The 19066-nt window shown below is 42.7% G+C and overlaps 1 protein-coding gene across 1 annotated transcript in view; it reads left to right on the plus strand.

The window, feature by feature from the left end:
- Positions 1 to 19066, plus strand: part of LOC138740129 (relaxin receptor 2-like) — a 117625-nt gene that overhangs the window by 75691 nt on the left and 22868 nt on the right. The window contains exons 9-14 of the mRNA XM_069892531.1: positions 1680 to 1754; positions 1917 to 1988; positions 6512 to 6583; positions 7329 to 7400; positions 7489 to 7560; positions 7915 to 7986. Coding sequence (XP_069748632.1) covers positions 1680 to 1754; positions 1917 to 1988; positions 6512 to 6583; positions 7329 to 7400; positions 7489 to 7560; positions 7915 to 7986 — 435 coding nt within the window. The remainder of the gene's footprint in view (positions 1 to 1679; positions 1755 to 1916; positions 1989 to 6511; positions 6584 to 7328; positions 7401 to 7488; positions 7561 to 7914; positions 7987 to 19066) is intronic.

The following is a 19066-nucleotide window of genomic DNA, read 5'->3' on the forward strand; positions in this document are numbered from 1 at the left end:
ATATCAGGAACTTGCATTCAAAATATACAATATTTGCCATAAATTAAAATCAAAGGAACTATAGACACTGGAAATCTGAAATAAATGCAGACATTTTGGGGGAAAAACTCAGCCGGTTAGATAGCATCTGTGGAAAGAGAAATGGTTAAAGTTTTAGGTTTGAGACTTAACATCAGACTGAAGAAAGATGGGGACAAGTTAACCAAAGTAGCAGAGAAGGTGGGGGTGAACAAAGGTGGAAATTGGAAATATCTCTGATAGGGTGAAAAAAGGTAGCTCTGAAGAGGTAGTTAAGCTCCTTTGTGTAATGTTTTGCTCATGTAAGATTTGAGTATGCACGTTGGACAACTGGAACATATTTAGCAGGTCAGAAAAAGCAAATGAAAGAATGAATATAGGGAGGCAGGCAAAAACAGTCAGTCCCAATACAAAGAGAAAGCGAGAGTACCTAAAGTTGTAAAATTCAGTATTGAGTTGTGCATGGTGCAATGTGCCCAGATGAAAGATCAGATGTTTTCCATTGAGCTTGCATTAGATCATTTTATAACAGTGTATGAGCACATAGATAGTTAAATCAGTGGGATGATGAATTAACAGGACATGCAATCAGAAGCTTAGAGTCACTTGTGATGACTGAGTGCAAATACTTTGCAATCAACCAATCTGTGGTTGGTTTCTACAATGTAGAGGCAGCTACATTGTGACCATTAAATGCAATACACTGGATTGAAAGAAATGCAAGTGAATTGATGCCTTATCTGGAAAGACTGTGTGGTTTATTCACAAAAGTGCTGGAGAAGATTTTGTGTATTGCACTTGACCCCAGCATCTGCAGATTTTCTTAACTCCAATGCAGTTCCTTGAAAAAGGAAAGGTGAAGGAGAAATATTACACCTCCTTTAGGGAGGGGAAAGTAAACAAGAATGTTGAAAGGATCCATCTTTGCTTACTATTCCTTGTCCTAGGCATTTTTCCATGCAACCACAAGTAATCCAAAACTTTTTCTTTGGCTTGGCTTCATGGACGAAGATTTATGGAGGGGTAATGTCCTCGTCAGCTGCAGGCTCGTTTGTGGCTGACAAGTCCGATGTTAAAAAAATTGGGCGGCATGGTTAGTGTAGTGGTTAATGCAACACTATATTATAGTGGCAGTGACCTGGGTTTGAATCTGACGCTGTCTGTAAGGAGTTTGTACATTCTCCCCATGTGTACGTGGGTTTCCCCCAGGTACTCTAGTTTCTTCCCTAACATCAAAAACGATGGGATTGTAAGTTCATTGAGGTATTTGGGTGGCACGGCCTCGTGAGCCAGAAGGGCTTGTTACTGTGTTGTATGTCTAAATTAAAAATATTAAATTAAAATTGATGTTTCTGCTTCATTCACTAAATCAGTAATATATTCCTCTGCAACATGACCCTCTCTATAAAACCAATAAACTTAAAGCATATATGTAAATAGAAAACTGAAGAATGTCATATTAGTATTAATGAAGCTATATGTGCAGCACCTCTTTCAGTACCCCAAAAAAAAGAGATTGGTCAGATCTGCACTTGCAATACATACATGTGAAACTAAAAACTGCGAATGGGATATGTTTGGTTTGTATATAAGTGACAAGTAGGTAAATGGTTAATTTTCTAGTTTATCCTGCTGCAAAAGATCCAACTTTTCCTTTCTAGGTCCATGGTAAACAACTTGTTGGAAAATTTACCAAAGAAGACAATATGTGCAGAAATGTTAAAAGTGTACTGGATGTGAGTGAAAAACATTTCTTCATTGTTTGTAAAGTTTATGGAAGATTTTCTTCTGTATGGAACTTCATTTTTGATCATTAATTTTAAAAATACTCCTTATGGTTCAATTTATCCTGTTGTGCTTATGTTCAAGTTAATGTTGATACCCAGTTGTACTTTTAGGGATTTTGACAGAAATCGTATCAAATCTTTGGATTATTCAACATTCCTGAAATGTGATAAATTGGCAATTCTGTAAGTATATTTATAAAATCAAATCTATTTGTTATATAAAGAAAGTAAGAAAAAGGCCACAAGATGGTAAAATCCATTATTCATCTCCTTGTCGTCCAGATGTTAGAAGGGATGCTAACTTGATACAGTCTTTCTCAACTCTAGTAGCAGAAATAACCTTAGATTTCCAATGGTGCTTTTCTCTCTTTGGCTTGTTTAGCTGCCAATTCCAAAATTTTCACCCTCACTTGATAACGAAGAAATTTGACTAAAATCGGCCTTGACTTTTGGTCCAGTGGAGGTTTGGGTCTAAGGGCCCTACGGCTTGCTCAATCTCAATACCTTCTTTAAAATAATCTTGTCCAAAAATTTGTGGTATTCAATACTGTTTTTAAAAAAAAAAAATTGAATAATATTATCTCCCTCTTTCCAATAATCTTAATATTATTTCTTTGGCTGAAATTCTCCAAAGAACACTTTTTCAGATAATTGTTTATTCATCTCTAGCACGTGTTCCAATCCTTCATCCAATTTATCCATTTTGTCTTGAACGAACTGATATAAATGTTGTTCCCTGAGAAGATAGGAGATGGAAATTAGTCATGGTATTGAAGGAAATATTTTGTATTTCAAATTTCGATTCCTTTATCATGTAATATTACAGAATGTGATATTACACAAAATTATCTTGTGCTTGCCGTCAGGCAGACAAAGTAGTCATTAGTGTTGCCCGGTGCACCTTACTGTAAGAGAGAAAAAGCAAAAAGAGAGTCCCTTCAGAGATGCTGAGTGTCCCTGAATTAACCTCCAGTGCTCCTGTAGCCTCTCCAGCCTCAGATACTCGTGTTCGATCCATCAGCAACCCGAGCTCGAGATCCAAACTTTTGGAGTCCTTCTTGCCCTTTCAAATCCTGGCTTCGATACCTGGTTGTGATGAGCCAGTCTTCAGGAGACCAAAGCTTGTGCAGGTCCCTCAACTGGAAGTCACCCAGAGCCTTGTGGATCCTTCACTTGCTGAGCGCCTCACTGATTAGCTGCCATGGTCATCATCCTGTAGGGTTGTCTCCTCCTTCTCATTGGGAGGGGGTATTCTCCCCATTTCTGGTGCTCTGCAACCCTGCATCAGTCTACTGTTGCTCGGATTCTGCAAGCCCTCGTGGACGTTGCCGAGCACAGGCATGTCTATCTTGGGCACAGATCAATGTGAGTCAGTGATTTTATGAGGGGCCATCGACCCTGATGTCACAGCCAGTCCCAAACAGCTCGATCTTACCTGGCATCACTTCCACCTCCCAGAATGATGTCGCTTCTGCACCTTCCTCCTCTTCACCCAGTACAACTGCATAGTCAACATGGGGGCTGCCATCTTACTGATCGGGCCCCCTCCAAGAGCAAAGACTATCCAATTCTGGCATTCATCATACTGAACCAAAGTAGCCCTCACCCAATCGCCCACTCGATGATTAAGATTGAGGTAAACAGGAAATTAACTAACTGCTTGTTTGACAAGTGGGAGTGCAGACAGCATCATCCATCCGGACACTCTCAACAAACTCTCTGTTAGACCAACGAGCGGCAAGATCTCTATGGCCGCAAAGGACCAATCTGCTGAGGTCCACGGGTATTATATAGCATTGTTGATGGTGGGGGGAGGGGTGCAAATGTTATGATAACTTTCATTTACTTGTAATGCCACAGCTCTGTGCGCCGATCCTCCTGGGCCTCGACTTCCAAAGTTAGTTCAGGAGGGTGACAATGGCATTCAGAGGACCATGACCACCCATAATGGTATACAACCCCCCAGCTTATGGACACCACCCCCACCTCCACGACAGCCAGCCCCCGCCTGTGGCCTCTCCACCCTACACATACCCCCTCCATCATTATTTGAGAACCTGATCCTGGACTGCAAGCCCATTGCAACAGAGCAGGCGCTATAGCGCTGAGGACAGGGTATTTATAAAGTTCAAGGTGCAGCGACTCCTGGTGGAGAGGATCATTGCCCACAGTTCCAGCCCATGGAGAGCCCAAGTCATGGTGGTCAGGGGTGGGAGCTGGATACTTACCCCCTCCCCTGGGCTGCTGACATGGTCAATAAGATCACCCAGTATAGGGTGTTCTCCACTATTGACCTAAAGTCAATGTACCACCAACTCCCCCTTTGCCCAGGAGACCGCATTCAAAATGGATGGCAGGCTCTTCCACATCCTCCAGGTACCCTTCAGATTCACTAATGATGTCTTCGAGTTCCAAAAGAAAATTGATCAGATGGTAGACAAACACAAACTGACGGCTGCGTTCCCCTACCTAGACAATGTCACTATCTCCAGCCATGACCGTAAGGACAACGACGCGAACCTTGTGAAATTCCTCCACATCGCTAAGTCCCTCAATTTGACTTACAATAAGGACAAGTGTGGCTTTAGCACAACTCCCCTGGCCCTCCTTGGATGCATTGTGGCACATGGTGTCATTGCCCCCAATCCCGACCGCATGCATCTCCTCATGGAGCTCCCAATCCTGTAGAACCTTAAGGCACTAAAAAGGTGCCTAAGATTCTTTTCCTACTACATCCCATGGGTGCCCAATTATGCCGATAAAAGCCGACCTCCTGGTAAGATCCACAACCTTCCCCTTATTGGCAGAAGTCCAGACTGCATTTGCCCAGATCAAAAGAGACATCACCGAAGCCATGATGCATGCCATGGATGAATCCACCCCATTTCAGGTGGAAAGCAATGCCTCCAACTTTGTGCTGGCTGCCACTCTCAACCTGGCAGGCAGACCAGTGGTATTTTTTTCCCCACATTTGTCACGGCCGAGACACAGCACTCATCTGTCGAAAAGGAGGCATAGGTGATCGTTGAGGCAGTATGCTATTGGCGTCATTACCTGGCTGAGAGAGATTTACCCTGCTCATGTATGAATGAGCCATGGCCTTTATGTTCACCAAATTGTAGGGTAAAATCAAGAACGAATAACCCTGTGGTGGAGAATCGAGCTCTCCACCTGTAACTACAATATCCTATACCAGCCAGGCAAGCTCAACAATCCCCCCAGATGCCCTATTCCAGGGAATGTGCGCCAGCACGCATCTCGGCCACCTCCAGTCCATCCACGACGACCTCTGCCACTCTGGAATTACAAGAGTGTTCCACTTCATAGAAGCTCGGAACCTCCTGTACTTCATTCGACGGTGTCCGGTCTCTGACCAGACACTCTCAGGTCTGCACAGAATGTAAGCTGCAGTTGTTCAGGCCCGACAAGTTGCACCTCATCAAAGCCACTCAGCCCTTTGAAAGACTCAGTGTCGATTTCAACAGGTATGCTCTTATCCAACAGGTATGCCTATTTCCTCAATGCCATCGATGAGTACTCCAGGTTCCCTCAGCCACTGTCATCAAGGTGGTCTGCAGCATATTTACCCTCTTTGAACTATATCCACAGTGATGGGGGCCCTCTTTCATGAGTGACGAGCTGTGGCAGTACCTGTTGGCCAGAGGCATAGCCACTAGTAGAACCACAAGCTACAATCCCAGGGGGAACAACCAGGTGGAGAGAGAAAGTGCCACAGTGTGGAAGGCAGTCCTCTTAGCCCTTGAGTTAAAAGGCAGGAAGTCCTGCTGGAAGCATTCCTTGCCATCCGATTGCCTCCTATGCATCACTATCAACATGACTCCAAATGAATGCATGTTTTCCATCCCCAGGAAGGCAGTGACTGGAACCACACTGCCTTCCTGGCTTTCATCTCCTGGACCTATCCAGCTGCAGAAACACACAAGAGGTCATAAGACCGAACCGTTGGTCGAAGGGGTGCAGCTCCTGCACACCAACCCTCAGTATGGTGTATCCTGACAGCCATGAGGACACAGTCTTTGTCCGGGACCTGGTGCATGCCGGAGACCCATACCCACTCCCTACCCCATTCAACCCACATCTTACCTACACTCCCATCACTCCCCTCGGGGACCTGATGCAGGTTAACGACACTCCACATGTCCCAGAACCCCTTCCAGCTGCTCCAACTACCACGACTCCCCACACAGACAATCAAGCCCCACCTCCTACAGAAACCGCCCTTCCTCCCCAGCCTCAGTACACCACTGGCGGAACTGTGCAGGACACAAAGCCTTTAGAATTTTAATCTGGCAGCGTTTTGTTTTAAAAGAGGGGGTGAATGTGGTGATGTGTGTATGTGTATGGGTATCTGGCCCTCCCACAGATGACTTTCTCTCTGGTAACTCCTCCCCTTGTGACCTAGCTATAAAGGTCAACCTTCCTTCCCCAGTCCTTCATTCAAGCACATGGAATCAGGTCAGTTCTTGTGTATTAAAGCCAATTGTTTCTCACTTACTGTCTTTGGAGTAAATTGATAGAGTGTATCAGTGGGCAAAGCAATTGGACAATGTTAGTACACTGACAACTTGAATGAATGAATAAACAGGTATTGTATTGATCTGTATTTTAGACTTGAAAAAAACGTTGCCATTTAAAGCATTTACCAATTTTATTATGTAATGACAACTACATTTTTTCTACAACAGGTACATTCACCGGAATGAAATTGTTACCATTTCAGAAAAGGCATTTGCTTCATTACAGAGTTTGATTGAACTGTACGTCTTTCTGCATTTTACTATAATATATGCTACATTTTTTAAAATTAAGCATGCTTTGGAAAGTTCCTCACTTCTGACGTACCACCTGAAATGTTCTGATTAGTAAATGATTTGCATTTATCAAATTGAAAAAAAACATTTTGTCATTGGTAACTCGGCCAGATAAAATAGAACAATCAGGAAGATGTAAGTAATCAATTAGCACAAAATGTGGCTCATGAGAATGTTTTTTTCTATTGGTTCTCATCACTTGACCAACTCCGCTCCAATTTTAACTATGAACAACAATCCCCCCTATTCCCAATTCTATTTCCAATATACAACTCACTCAGGCATAGCCCTATCGTGTAGTTGAAATGGAGCATGATTTATGAGCGCAACAGAAAAAAATATCTAGCAATTGGTTATTACCTTTGTCATTGGAGGTTTTGATGGGCTTACACAATGATTTGTGTACTTGTCCTCTTTGCATCTTTTGGCCACAGTTTTAAAATCATGTGCCTGGTCTTTGGGCGACCTGCTGATGAGAACAACTTTATCAACCCCTTCTGCCAAAACCTCATATTTTGCATTAATTCATCTCAACCATGTTTCTGGGAAACAACTTTCAATAACCTTGTCTGTTAATATTTTGTTTCCATGTGCAAATGTATTTTTAAATTTAACTTACCATGAAGTTATTGTGCTTTTTTGAAAAATTTAACCTACAAATTTATGACCATTTATTTTGTACTTTTCTCAGGGAATTGTCATCAAACAAGATTCAGGAACTCCCCGAACATCTATTCAAAAATAATAAATTACTGTTAAAATTGTAAGCAAAACCAGTTGATAATTCTGTTGTTTACACATTATTGTTTTATTATATAATTTAATTGAATAATAATGTTAATTTCTTTCAGGAATATATCCAACAATCCCATCAATTTCATTCATCGTGAGCTGTTTATGAATCTCAAATGCCTTCAATCTCTGTAAGTTGATTGGAAAATTTAGACTAACACAAGTTATTGTCTTTCTAAGTTTCAATAAAATGTGCATATCTAGGAGCTAATAATCTAATCAGTTATTTTTTTTTATATAATTGGTCTTGCGTTCACTGCTTGCATGATATACATGAGAATGGAAACATTACACTGCATAGAATTACAGCAATATTTTTAAACCAAGAATTCAATGCACATGTGTCTTGAGAACAAAAATTTATTGGTATTTCATTACACAAATTTTATTTAGTTTCATAGTACCACGAACCATATATACATTTTAGTTTAATTTGCTTAAGGATGCAACCTGAGATTTTTTTAAAAAAAAATTTCTTTTAACAGTGACATTGAAGGAATAGAAATTGCAAACATAGAAAGCAGAATGTTCAAATCCATGACAAATTTAGAACATATGTAAGTATGCAACTGAAAGGTCATAACATTGTGTCTTTTCTTGGATAAATGCATTGTTATGGGGAAGTTCTGATTTTAATCATTTGCAGTGGAGATTGGGAAGGAAGTTGGGAATTTCCTCAATTGTCTCTAATGAGTCAATTATTAAATAATAGGAAGAAATTAATTGTGCTTATCAATGCCTTCTATCTGTGGCCGCCTTCAAAATGACAGACAAAGCAAATTCCTTGCAAGAATTACTAAGCTTATGACAATTTTGTGTATTTCTCAGTATTCATTGGCTGCTTAACAATGCTAATGTCAAATGTACTATTTTATTTATTGAATCTGCCCCAAGACTAGAGCAGAGAGAGTGCAAACAAGGGCACATGACACCTCGCCACCCCAAACCCAGGAATCACTGTTCAAAGCTGTATGCTTGTAAAGGCATGTTCTAGTTTATTATCACACGTGCTGAGATGAAAGGATTTGTTTTGTAAGCAGGCAGATAGTCATCCCATACATAGTGCAGCAAATAAAACACTGGACAAAAGTGCAGAGTGGCAGAGAGATCAGTTAGATCAGAGCAAAGGCAACATTATTTAACTAGTGTAAGATTCATTCAGAATCAGAATATATTGTCATGAACAAGTTGTGAAATTCAGTGTTTTGTGGCAGGATCATAGAGCAAACATTCATATTATAATCATCTTACAACATTCATATTATAATCATCTTACAAATAAAAATATATTAAAATAATAGTGTTCAAAAAGTGAGGCAGTGCCTTTGGCTCATGGATTATCCAGGAATTTGATGGTAGTGGGGAAGAAGCTGCTCATCTTTAGGCTCCTGTACCTTTATCCTGATGGTAGCAGAGTGAAGAAAGCGTGGCTTGGGTGGTGGGTGCCTTTGAGAATAGAGGCTGCTATTTTTTTTAAAGATACCGTCTTGTGTAGATGTCCTCGATGGAGTGAAGTCTGTTGCTTGTGTTGTCGCAGGCCGAGTTAACAACCTTCTGGAGTTTATTCTTATCCTGAGAGTTGGCACCTCCATGCCTGACAGTGATGTCACCAGCCAGAATGCTCTCCACAGTACACCTGTAGAAGCTTATGGGAGTCTTTGGTGACATATTGAATCTCCTCAGATAGCTCACAAAGTAGAGCTGCTGGCAAGCCTTCTTTGTGATTGCATCAACATGGAGGCTCCAGGACAGATTCTCAAAGATGCAGGAATTTGAAGTTCTTGACTCTTTCCACTTCTGAGCCCTTGATGAGGACTGGGCTGCGTTCCCCTGACTTCCTTTTGAAGTCCACAATCATCTCCTTGGTTTTGCTGACGTTGAGAGCAAGGTTGTTGTCATTACACTATTCAATTAGCTGATCTATCTCTCTCATTCCTCATTGCCATTTGTGATTCCGCCGACAACTGTGGGTAGGGAGAGGCAAACTTTTAGATAGCATTGGAATTGTGCACACAGTCATGCATGTATAATGAGGAGAGCAGTGGGCTAAGCACTCATCCTTGGGGTGCACCTGTGTTGATTATCAGGGAGGTTGTTTCCAATTCGTACTGACTGTGGTCTTGCAATGAGAAAGTCAAGAATCCAGTTGCAGAAGGGGTACAGAGGCCTAAAGATTGTAGCCTCTTGATCAGCACTGAGGGAATAATGGGATTGAAGGCTGAGCTGTAGTCGATGAAGAGCAGCCATATGTATGAATTGCTGCTTTTGAGGTGATTCAGAGCTGAGTGGAGAGTCAGCGATATTGCATGTCCTGTGGAGTGACTGTGATGATAGGCTAATTGCAATGGGTCTAGATCTTTGCTTAGGTGTGCATTAATTCTGGCCATGACCAGCCTCTCAAAGCATTTCATCACCGTAGAGGTTAGTGCTACTGGGCAGTAGTCATTGAGGCAGCTCACACTACTCTTGGGTACTGGGATGATTGATGCCCTTTTGAAGCAGGTGGGAACCTCTTACCAGCATTGAGAGCTTGAATATGTGTGTGAACACTCCGGCTAGTTGGTTGGCGTAGATTTTCAGTATCCTGCCAGGTATGCCATCAGGGCCTGACACCTTGCGAGGGTTCACCCTCTTGAACAATGTTCTGATGTCGTCCTGAAAGACAGATATCTTTTTCAAGGATTCTAGAAGGCTCTGTTTGGTTGTCTTCTCAAAGTGGGCATGGAAGGTGTTACCCAGATGCTCCAGGGCTGAGGGTAGGGCCAGAGAGATGGCATCTGCCCTAAACCTGATGTGCCATTTGACAAATTGGAGAGGGTAGGAGCTGGCTGGGACGCTGGAGTTGATGTGCATCGTGACCAGCATCTTGAAGCATTTCCTGATGATGGTGGATGTTAGAGCCACCAGCAGTTGGTTATTTCGGCTATCACTGTCTTTTTCGGCAGCAGGATTATTGCGGCCTTCTTGAAGCAGCTAGATACCTCTGCTTGTTGCAGGAAGAGAGATGAAGATACTCCCACCTGCTTGTCTATGTAAACTTAATGGACAATCCAGGGACACTATCTTGGAAAGTTACTTTCTGTGGCTTCACTCACTCGAATACCAATTTGACATGTGTGGTGGTGACCGAAGGTGCCGGTGTGCCTAAAATTGAAGTGGTGTGTACCACTGGCTTCCTGACCAGGTGTTCAAAAGAATCTTAAAATAAATTGAACTTATTAGGGAAAAATGCATTGATTCTTGATAATGCAGAAACTGTCAGGTCCTTGAACATTTTTATGTCGGTGTTCAGGGTGAGGGCCATATATAACATTGCCAAAGGGAAATTCAGGGTGCGATGGCAAGGCAAAACCTCAATACAATCGTTATAATTAATGAGAAGTTGTTGAGCAACTAGTGGACCTACAGGTCGATGAACCCCCCCCCCAGTATTGAAGGAATGCATCACAGGGTATTGAAAGAAATTGGTGAAGTTGTAGTAGTGTAGTTTGTGATAATCTTCCAAAATTCTCTGGACAGGTCACAGTGGAATGGAAGAAAGCAAATGTCATTGCCACTATTTTTTTTTAATGTAGGCAAAAAACAGGTAACTGATGGCCTGTTAACTTGACTTCTATCACCAGGAAAATACATGAAGGAATAGCATATATAAGTAAGATGTAATGAGAGGTCTGGATAGAAATTGTTCCATCAGGCAGGCACAACATGGATTCAGGAAGGCCAGGTCATGTTTGAAAAATTTACTGGGGTTCTTTAAGAATATAATGAGTGCAGTAGATGGAGGGGAGCAAGTGTATGTTGTATTCTTGGATTTCTAAAAAGCATTCAATAGGGTTCCACATAAAAATTGTTTGAAAAGAAATCATGGAGTTGGGGGTAATGTATTAGCATAGATAGAGGATTATAAACCAATGGGGGAGGGGGGGTAAATAGATACTTTTTTCTGGCTGGTAATCAGTGGTGAGCAGAGTGCTGCAGGGGTTAGTGCTGGCCCTTCAAATGTTCACGATATACAGTACATCAACAAATTGGAGGAAAGGACCTAATGTAGCATTTCTAAATTTGCTCATGACCCTAAATCAGCCATTCTCAATGGGGGCCCTACAGCCTCTCCCTACCCATTGTGGGCCACATCACATTTAAGTAAAAGCCTTGTTTTCATTTCACCAATGTTTGCCTGATCCTTGCTAGCCATATTCTGGATCCATGCATTATTGTTATCTCATGTTTGGGGAAAAAAAATTGGTATGGCCTCCTCAACCTTTGTGGGACCAAACACCGTTTAGGTGACTGCTTTGCCAAACACCAACATTTGTGGGTCTAAACTTAAGTTTCCTGTAGCCAACCACTTTAATTTCTTCAACTATTACTTGAGTAAATATGTATCAAGTTGAATTTGTGCAAATTGCTTTAGCAGTTTCTAGGAAATGTATGGCAATGTCATGGAAGTCAGGTATAGATTTAGGCATGGAAAGATGGCATGCAGAACTTTGTAGTGGTATACCATTTGAGAAGATTAGGTATAGTCTGCAAAATAAATATCATCTGTTCTAGAAAATATGGCACCCTTATTTACAATATGTGGGTATGTACTTTAAGGCTCTCTGAAGGCCCCACTTCTTGATAACCTCCAATCAGAATTTATGTTATAAATGTTTTATCCTCTTGGTATTCTCTGTTTCTTTCCTTTTTTTCCAATTCCTTTTTCTTTATTTCTTTTTACAAGAGTTTTGGAAGGGGGAGGGGGTTTTATGGAGGGGGCGCCTTCTTTTTTTGTGTATACCACATGGATTTTTTAAATATAATTTTCAAATTCTCTGCAATGTAATTTGTATTGTGATTTAAAATTAATAAATAAAATATATTTTTTTAAACTTTTCCTCAAGTGAAATGTCTATCCTTGGCCTCATCCATTATCAAGGCAAGGCTAAACGTAAACCTGAGGAAATATATCAGTTAAACAGGATATTCCTGACTGTCAGCCTTAAACCTAACAGCATGAACATTGATTTTTCTAATTTTAGGGAATCCCTACTGTTAAGTCTGCTTTGTTCATGAATGAGTGAGACAAACACCAGGCTGAGTCGAAATCAGGGTTCTTTGTTCTTTATTACCGGATTGTAACACTTGCGACTAAACATGTTAGTCGGAGAATGCATTCTGCCGTTATCAGCAAAATGGTGATTTTTTTATACCCTTGGATACATGCTTAGAACATCATCATATCATTACTTGTCCAATGACTAAAACTGTTGCTATCCTTTCCCTGCTAGCTTCCTGCCTCTCAATCCATCAATGTCTCTCTTATCTTGTAAGTACAAGGATGCATTCACATCTTGTTACAGCCCTGTACAGGGCAGGGTAACTCCTTACACATTCCCATCTCATGATGTTTTACCTAACAGGAGTACAAGGACACCTCCCCTTCTTGTTACTGCCCTGTACAGGGTAACTCCCTACACATTCCCATCTCATGATGTTTTACCTTACACTACCCACATCTATTTCCATCTCTCCTCTGACTTTTCTTTCCTACCATCATCCTATTATTTCTCCCTCTACCTATCCCTTCACCCCTCACACATTTTGACATATACTCTATCGCCTATGATCTTCTAACACCTATGAACTCTTCTCCCATCTTCTTTCTCCCTTTATATGTATAATTTCACTGATTCTATTTTAGTCTTGATAAAGGGTTTAGACCCAATATGTTGACTGATCATTTCTACCCATTGATGCTGTCTGACCTCCAGCAATTCTTTGTCTATTCAAGATTCAAGTATCTGCAGCTTTTATGTTAAAAATTGTTTTCTTTCAGTCCTTGTCATCAATGCCATCTCAATTGCATATATTTAGCTGCCTGCCCTGACCAGAAATTTGTTTGTGAAATAAAAATCTGCAGATGCTGTGATTGTCATAAAATCATAGAAATCCTGGATGAACTCATCAGGTCTCACAGCATACATATAAGGCAAAGATCTATAGCTGATGTTTTGGGTCTGAGCCATTCTTCAAGGTGTGATGGAATATTTGGAAATGGTTTTGGGAGATAAATTGGTAAAATTAGAGTAGGTTAGAGTCTTGTTTGAAATACTGAATAATTCATATTCAGTGATTTTACAGAAACTATGGAGAATGCTATTTACATTTCACATGTAGGTGCTAATTGAAATGATGTCATGAAATGAATGGACTGGAGACAGGTCGTATGTGTTGGACATTTTTACAAGACTTGTGACCACTCTGCAAAGTGCTCACTCAAAGGCCAATGAGAGGTTTGTTTATCTAAAACAACAGATGGGAGCAGAAGACTAACTCCTATTGTTTGCTAGAGAAGGAGAGGGTTTTGCAAGTGAGAGAGAGAAGGATAGGTGGCTGGCAGTTGGAATCTCAGATGGAGAGAGAGAGAGAGAGAACCCTGATGGAGCAAGTTTCATCAGCAAGACATTGAGGTGACTAATTGTGGTACCTCAGTTGTGGAACTCCTGGAACAACACATATCTCTCTGCAAATCCTACGAGAACCTTCCTGAGTGGTAAACATTTACCTTTCGAGCACCAAAGCCTGGTGAACTTTATGCATGTTAAATTCTGTGCACAGTATAAAAATTGCCTGCAACCAGAGAACTTGGGAGAATGATAAGTGAGATTGAACTGTGAAAAAAGAACTTTTCTTAAATTTACACACACATTACATATACGTGCACTTAGAATTAGAAGGGGGTTAAGTTGGGTAGTTAAGTTAATAGTGATAAGTTAAGATTTGATTCTGTTTTCGTGTTTAAAGATCATTAAAAACAACTTGTTTTAAGTAATTACTTGTCGTGGTGAATATCTATTGCTGCTGGGTTTTGCAGTCCTTTGGGCTGGTAACAAAGGCAAGAGTAAAAAGCAGGCAAATGTCTAAATTAAAAGGACTGGTGAGAAAGAAATGCCAGTGGGAGGAAAACAGATAAAGTGTGTTAATTGGATCTGGATAGGAGGATAAGGGAAAGGAAAGTTGAGAATTGATTGGGGAGGGAGGTATTTGGATCTGTGAATGAGGAGCTAAAGGAAAGGAGACAGAGGGATAGATGGGGGAATGGCTAACGGAAATCAGAGAAGTCAATGTTAATGCCATCAGTTTGGAGGGTGCCAAGACAGAATATGAGGTGTTTTCCCCCCAATTTGCAGGTGGTCTCAGTCTGGCAGTGCATGAGACAATGGACAGACATGTTAACAAGGGAATGGAGCAGGAAATTGAAATGGGTGGCGACTGGGAGATCCATGCTATTGAGGCAAAGAGAGCCAAGGTACTTAACAATCTCCCAGTCTGCATCCACTCTCTCAAATATAGAGGAGACCACAACAGGAACGCTGGATACAGCAGTTGCCCCCTGCAGATTCACAAGTGAAATGTTTGGTGCCCCAAATGGTGGTGAGGAATGAACTGTGAATATAAGTGCAGCAGCACCTGCAGTCACAGAAGTTGGTGCCAAGGGGACAATTGGTGGGAAGGGATGAGTGGATGATGGAGTCACGGAGGGACCATTCCTTGCAGAAGGCAGAGAGAGAAGGAGAAGGGAAGATGGTGGTGGGACATGTTGGAATCCTGTCCTGGGTGCAGATGCGATGGAGATGGAGGATTTGAGGGAATGGAATGGAAACCTTACAGGGGAAAGGGTAGGAAAAGGTATAGTCAAGGTAGCTGTGGGAGTTGGTGAGTTTGTAGAAGATGTCTGTCAAGAGTTTTTTTCTCGAGATGGAGACGGAGATTGAGAAAGAGGAGTGCATTGCTAGAGATATACCAAGTGAATTTGAGGTTGGTTTGGAAGTTGGAAGCAAAGTAGATAAAGTCGAAGAGCTCATCAAGGGTACATGAGACTGTACCAAAGTAATCTTTGATGAAGCAGAGGAAAATGTTGAGGAGCCTTGTTTGTGAAGCATGGATTGTACCATGTCGCTACCAAAAAGGCAGGCATATCTAGGGCCAATTTGAGTACCCATGGCTATCCCTTTGACTTGGAGAAGTTATTGAAGATGAGGACAAGTTCTGCCAGTCGCAGGAAGGTGGTGGTGGAGGTCTGTTGTTGAGAAAGAAAAAATAAATTTGAGTATGGAAATTGTGTGGTGGAACACTATTACAGGCATTGTATTGATGGCCCACCCCTGATACTGTAACTCCTCCCCCTCCAGGATTCCTAATAAATGTGGTATCGCCCAAGCCCCCTCTCTCAATACTGCCTTGGAATCCGGCCAATGGCATGTAAGCTATGACTAAGTTTATAGCGATTAAAGCCTGTCAATTTCGACTTCTAGTCTGTTGGGTTTAATTCATAGCACTACAATTTAATCACTATACCTATGTGCCATGGACAAGGCTATTCGAATGGAGAAGCTGGACACTGGCCCCAAGGATTCAAGGGCCTCCGTAAAATTCGATCAGTGGCTGCACTGCTTGAACATCTTTATAAGGTGACACGACATTCAGGAAGAAGTCAGTGAGAGAGACCTGCTGTTTGCACAGATCAGCCACTGCGTTTTCCAGATGATTAGAGATTGTGAGACTTAATCTGTCACTATGGGATTCCTGTAAAAGCAGTACCTGGCCCGAAGAATGTAATCTACGCCAGGCACCTAGGCAGCCATCAACAAGCACCTGGTGAGTTCATTGACAAATACATTCAAGCCTTGCGGGAGCTGGGGAGAATTTGTGGCTACACCAACATTATGGCAGCCGTCTATCAGGAGGAGCTGCTCAGGGATGCCTGTGTGGCTGGTCTCAGGTTTGATCATATCGATAAAGGCTCTTGGAGAAGGGTGATCGGATCCTGCAGGATATGGTTGATCTCACCAAGGCACTAGAAACAGCCCAGCAGAACACTGAGGCTAACTCCTCCAGCAGCGCAGCTGCCACATTGGGAGCTCAGGCGCTGCCATCTTGGGATGTGGGATCCAAAACAGCAGTCGCTATCACCGAGCACACGAAATGCTATTACTGTGGCCAGGTGAAGCACCTGTGGAAGAACTGTCCTGCCAGAAGAATTACCTGTTTCAGCTGCGGAAGAAAAGAACACTATGCAAGAGTATGTAGGTCCAGTGTTTGCCATGTGCAAACAGCAGCCTTCGCCATCTTGGACCACTAATTCTGGCTCCACTTCCAGTCATGAAAAACAGTACAGCGGGGTCCTGAGCATGACGGCTGGGGTCGATGTCACTTCCGGCGGCAACTGCATATGAACCATGGGGGAAGCCACCTTTGGGGCGAATATCTTGGAGGTCCCAACGCACACATACAGTAGCAGCAAGTCAGACAACAAACTGACACTGGCATCCATCATTCTGCGAACCAGAGCAACCCACATCATTTAGCAAGGTCCACCATGGACATTGAGGTAAACAGTCACATTACAAACTGCTTATTCAACTTAGGAAGCACTGAAAGCTTCATACATCCAAGTACTGTACATCACTGCTCTCTAACAGTGACCCCAGTCAAGTGTAAGATCTCGTTGACCTCTAAGTCCTATTTGACCGAAATCTGAGAGAGCTGCACAGTAACACTAACTGGAATTGCACCAAGTACAAGAATGTTAAATTGCTCATGATGCCACAACTCTGTGCACCAGTCATTCTAGGGCTTGACCTCTAGTGCCAACTTAAGTGTTTTGATGGAATATGAAAGGCTCCACCCCTCCTTCACAGACTGTAATAACCAACTGCTGAAATGCCTGCTCGTCTTGCCGAACACAGCCAACCAGCAACCTGAACACTGCCCACTACTCACGACCTGTGGACTGTCCACCCTCCAGGTCCCACCACCACCCCCCCCCCCTTCGAAAACCTCATTCTCGACTGTAAACATGTGGCAACCAAGAGTAGGCGATACAGTCTTGGTGATAGATTCTTTATCAAGGCTGATGTTAACCGATTCCTGGCAGAGGGCATCATAAAGCCCAGAACCACCCCTTGGAGAGCGCAGGTAGTGGTGGTGAAGAACAGAGAGAAGCACAGGGTGGTCATAGACTACAGCCGGACCATCAACCAGTTCACCCTCTTGGACGTGTACTCCCTCCCCCGCATATCCAAATTGGTGAATGACTGCCCAATACCAGATCTTTTCCACCGTTGACCTCAAGTTGGCTTATTACCAGCTCCTGATCACCATATATGAGACAGCCCATATATGGTGTTTGAGATGGACGACTGCCTCTACCATTTACTTCGCATCCCCCTTGGAGTCACGAACGAAGTTTCAGTCTTCCAGAGAGAAATGGACCAAATGGTGGATGACCACCAACTGAAAGTCACATTTTCCTACCTAGATAACATGACTATCTGTGGCCATGACCAGGAGGGTCACAGTGCTAACCTGCAAAAATTCCTCCAGACAGCAAAAGCCCTAAATTTCACATATAACCAAAATAAATGCATGCTTCGTACTTCATGTCTGGCTATACTAGGATGCATGGTGGAGAATGGAGTCATTGGCCCTGACCTTGAGTGCATGCAGCCCCTGCTGAAGCTCCCACTCGCTCATAACCTCAAGGCCCTGAAAAGGTGCCTGGAGTTCTTTTCATACTATGCACAATAGGTCCCAAATTGTGCGGACAAAGCCCACACCCTGGTTAAAAACTACCACCTTTACCCCATCAGCAGAAGCCCATGGCCTTCACTTGCGTCAGAGGTGACATTGCTAAGGCGGTGATACGCGCCGAACTCTAATCCATCCCATTCAATGTGGAGAGTGATGCATCCAACTAGGCAGGCAGATGGTGCAATTTTTCTCACATACCCTCCAGAGTCCCAAATTCTGGCACTCAGCCATTAAGAAAGAGGCCCAGGCCATAGTGGAAATTGTGCATCACTGGAGGCATTTCCTAGCTGGAAAACCATTCACTTTGCTGACTGACCAATGTACAGTCCCATTTATGTTTAATAACAAACAGCATGAAAAAATTAAGAATGACAAGATCCTGAGGTGGAGAATTGAACTGTCCACCTACAACTATGAGATCTTGTATCAGCCTGGGAAACTCAACGAGGCTCCTGATGCCTTGTGCCAGGGTACCTGTGCCAATGTGCAAGCAGACCACCTCCAAGTCCTACAAAATGACCTCTGCCATGCTGGAGTCAACAGGCTCTATCACTTTGTGAGAGCCCGCAAACTCTTGTACTTGGTTGAGGGAGCTGACCTGTAGCTGCCTAGTCTGTGTGGAGTGCAAGCACACTTTTACTGGCCGGACAAAGCACACCAGATCACGGCTGCCTGCCACTACGAACGTCTAAGTATGGGCTTCAAGGGCCCCTTCCTCTCCACAAACCGGAACATGTATTTTCTCAACATTGTTGACAAATAATTATGATTCCCATTCACCATCCCCTGCCCAGATATGACCACAGCCATTGTCATTAAGTCCCGAAGCAAGTCTTCATGCTCTTCAGATGCCCAAGTTACATCCACAGTGACAGAGGGCCCTCATTTATGAGCGAGGAGTTGTGCTAATACCTGCTGGCTTATGGCTTAGCCATGAGCACAACTACCAGCTGTAATCCCTGAGGGAATGGCCAGATGGAAAATGAGAATGGCACCATTTGGAGGGCAGTCCTCCTGGCACTCAAATCAAAAGGGATGCCTTTCTCAGTAGCAAGAGGT

This window comes from Narcine bancroftii, chromosome 7 (genome assembly GCF_036971445.1).
Source record: "Narcine bancroftii isolate sNarBan1 chromosome 7, sNarBan1.hap1, whole genome shotgun sequence".
Classification (NCBI taxonomy): Eukaryota; Metazoa; Chordata; class Chondrichthyes; order Torpediniformes; family Narcinidae; genus Narcine; species Narcine bancroftii.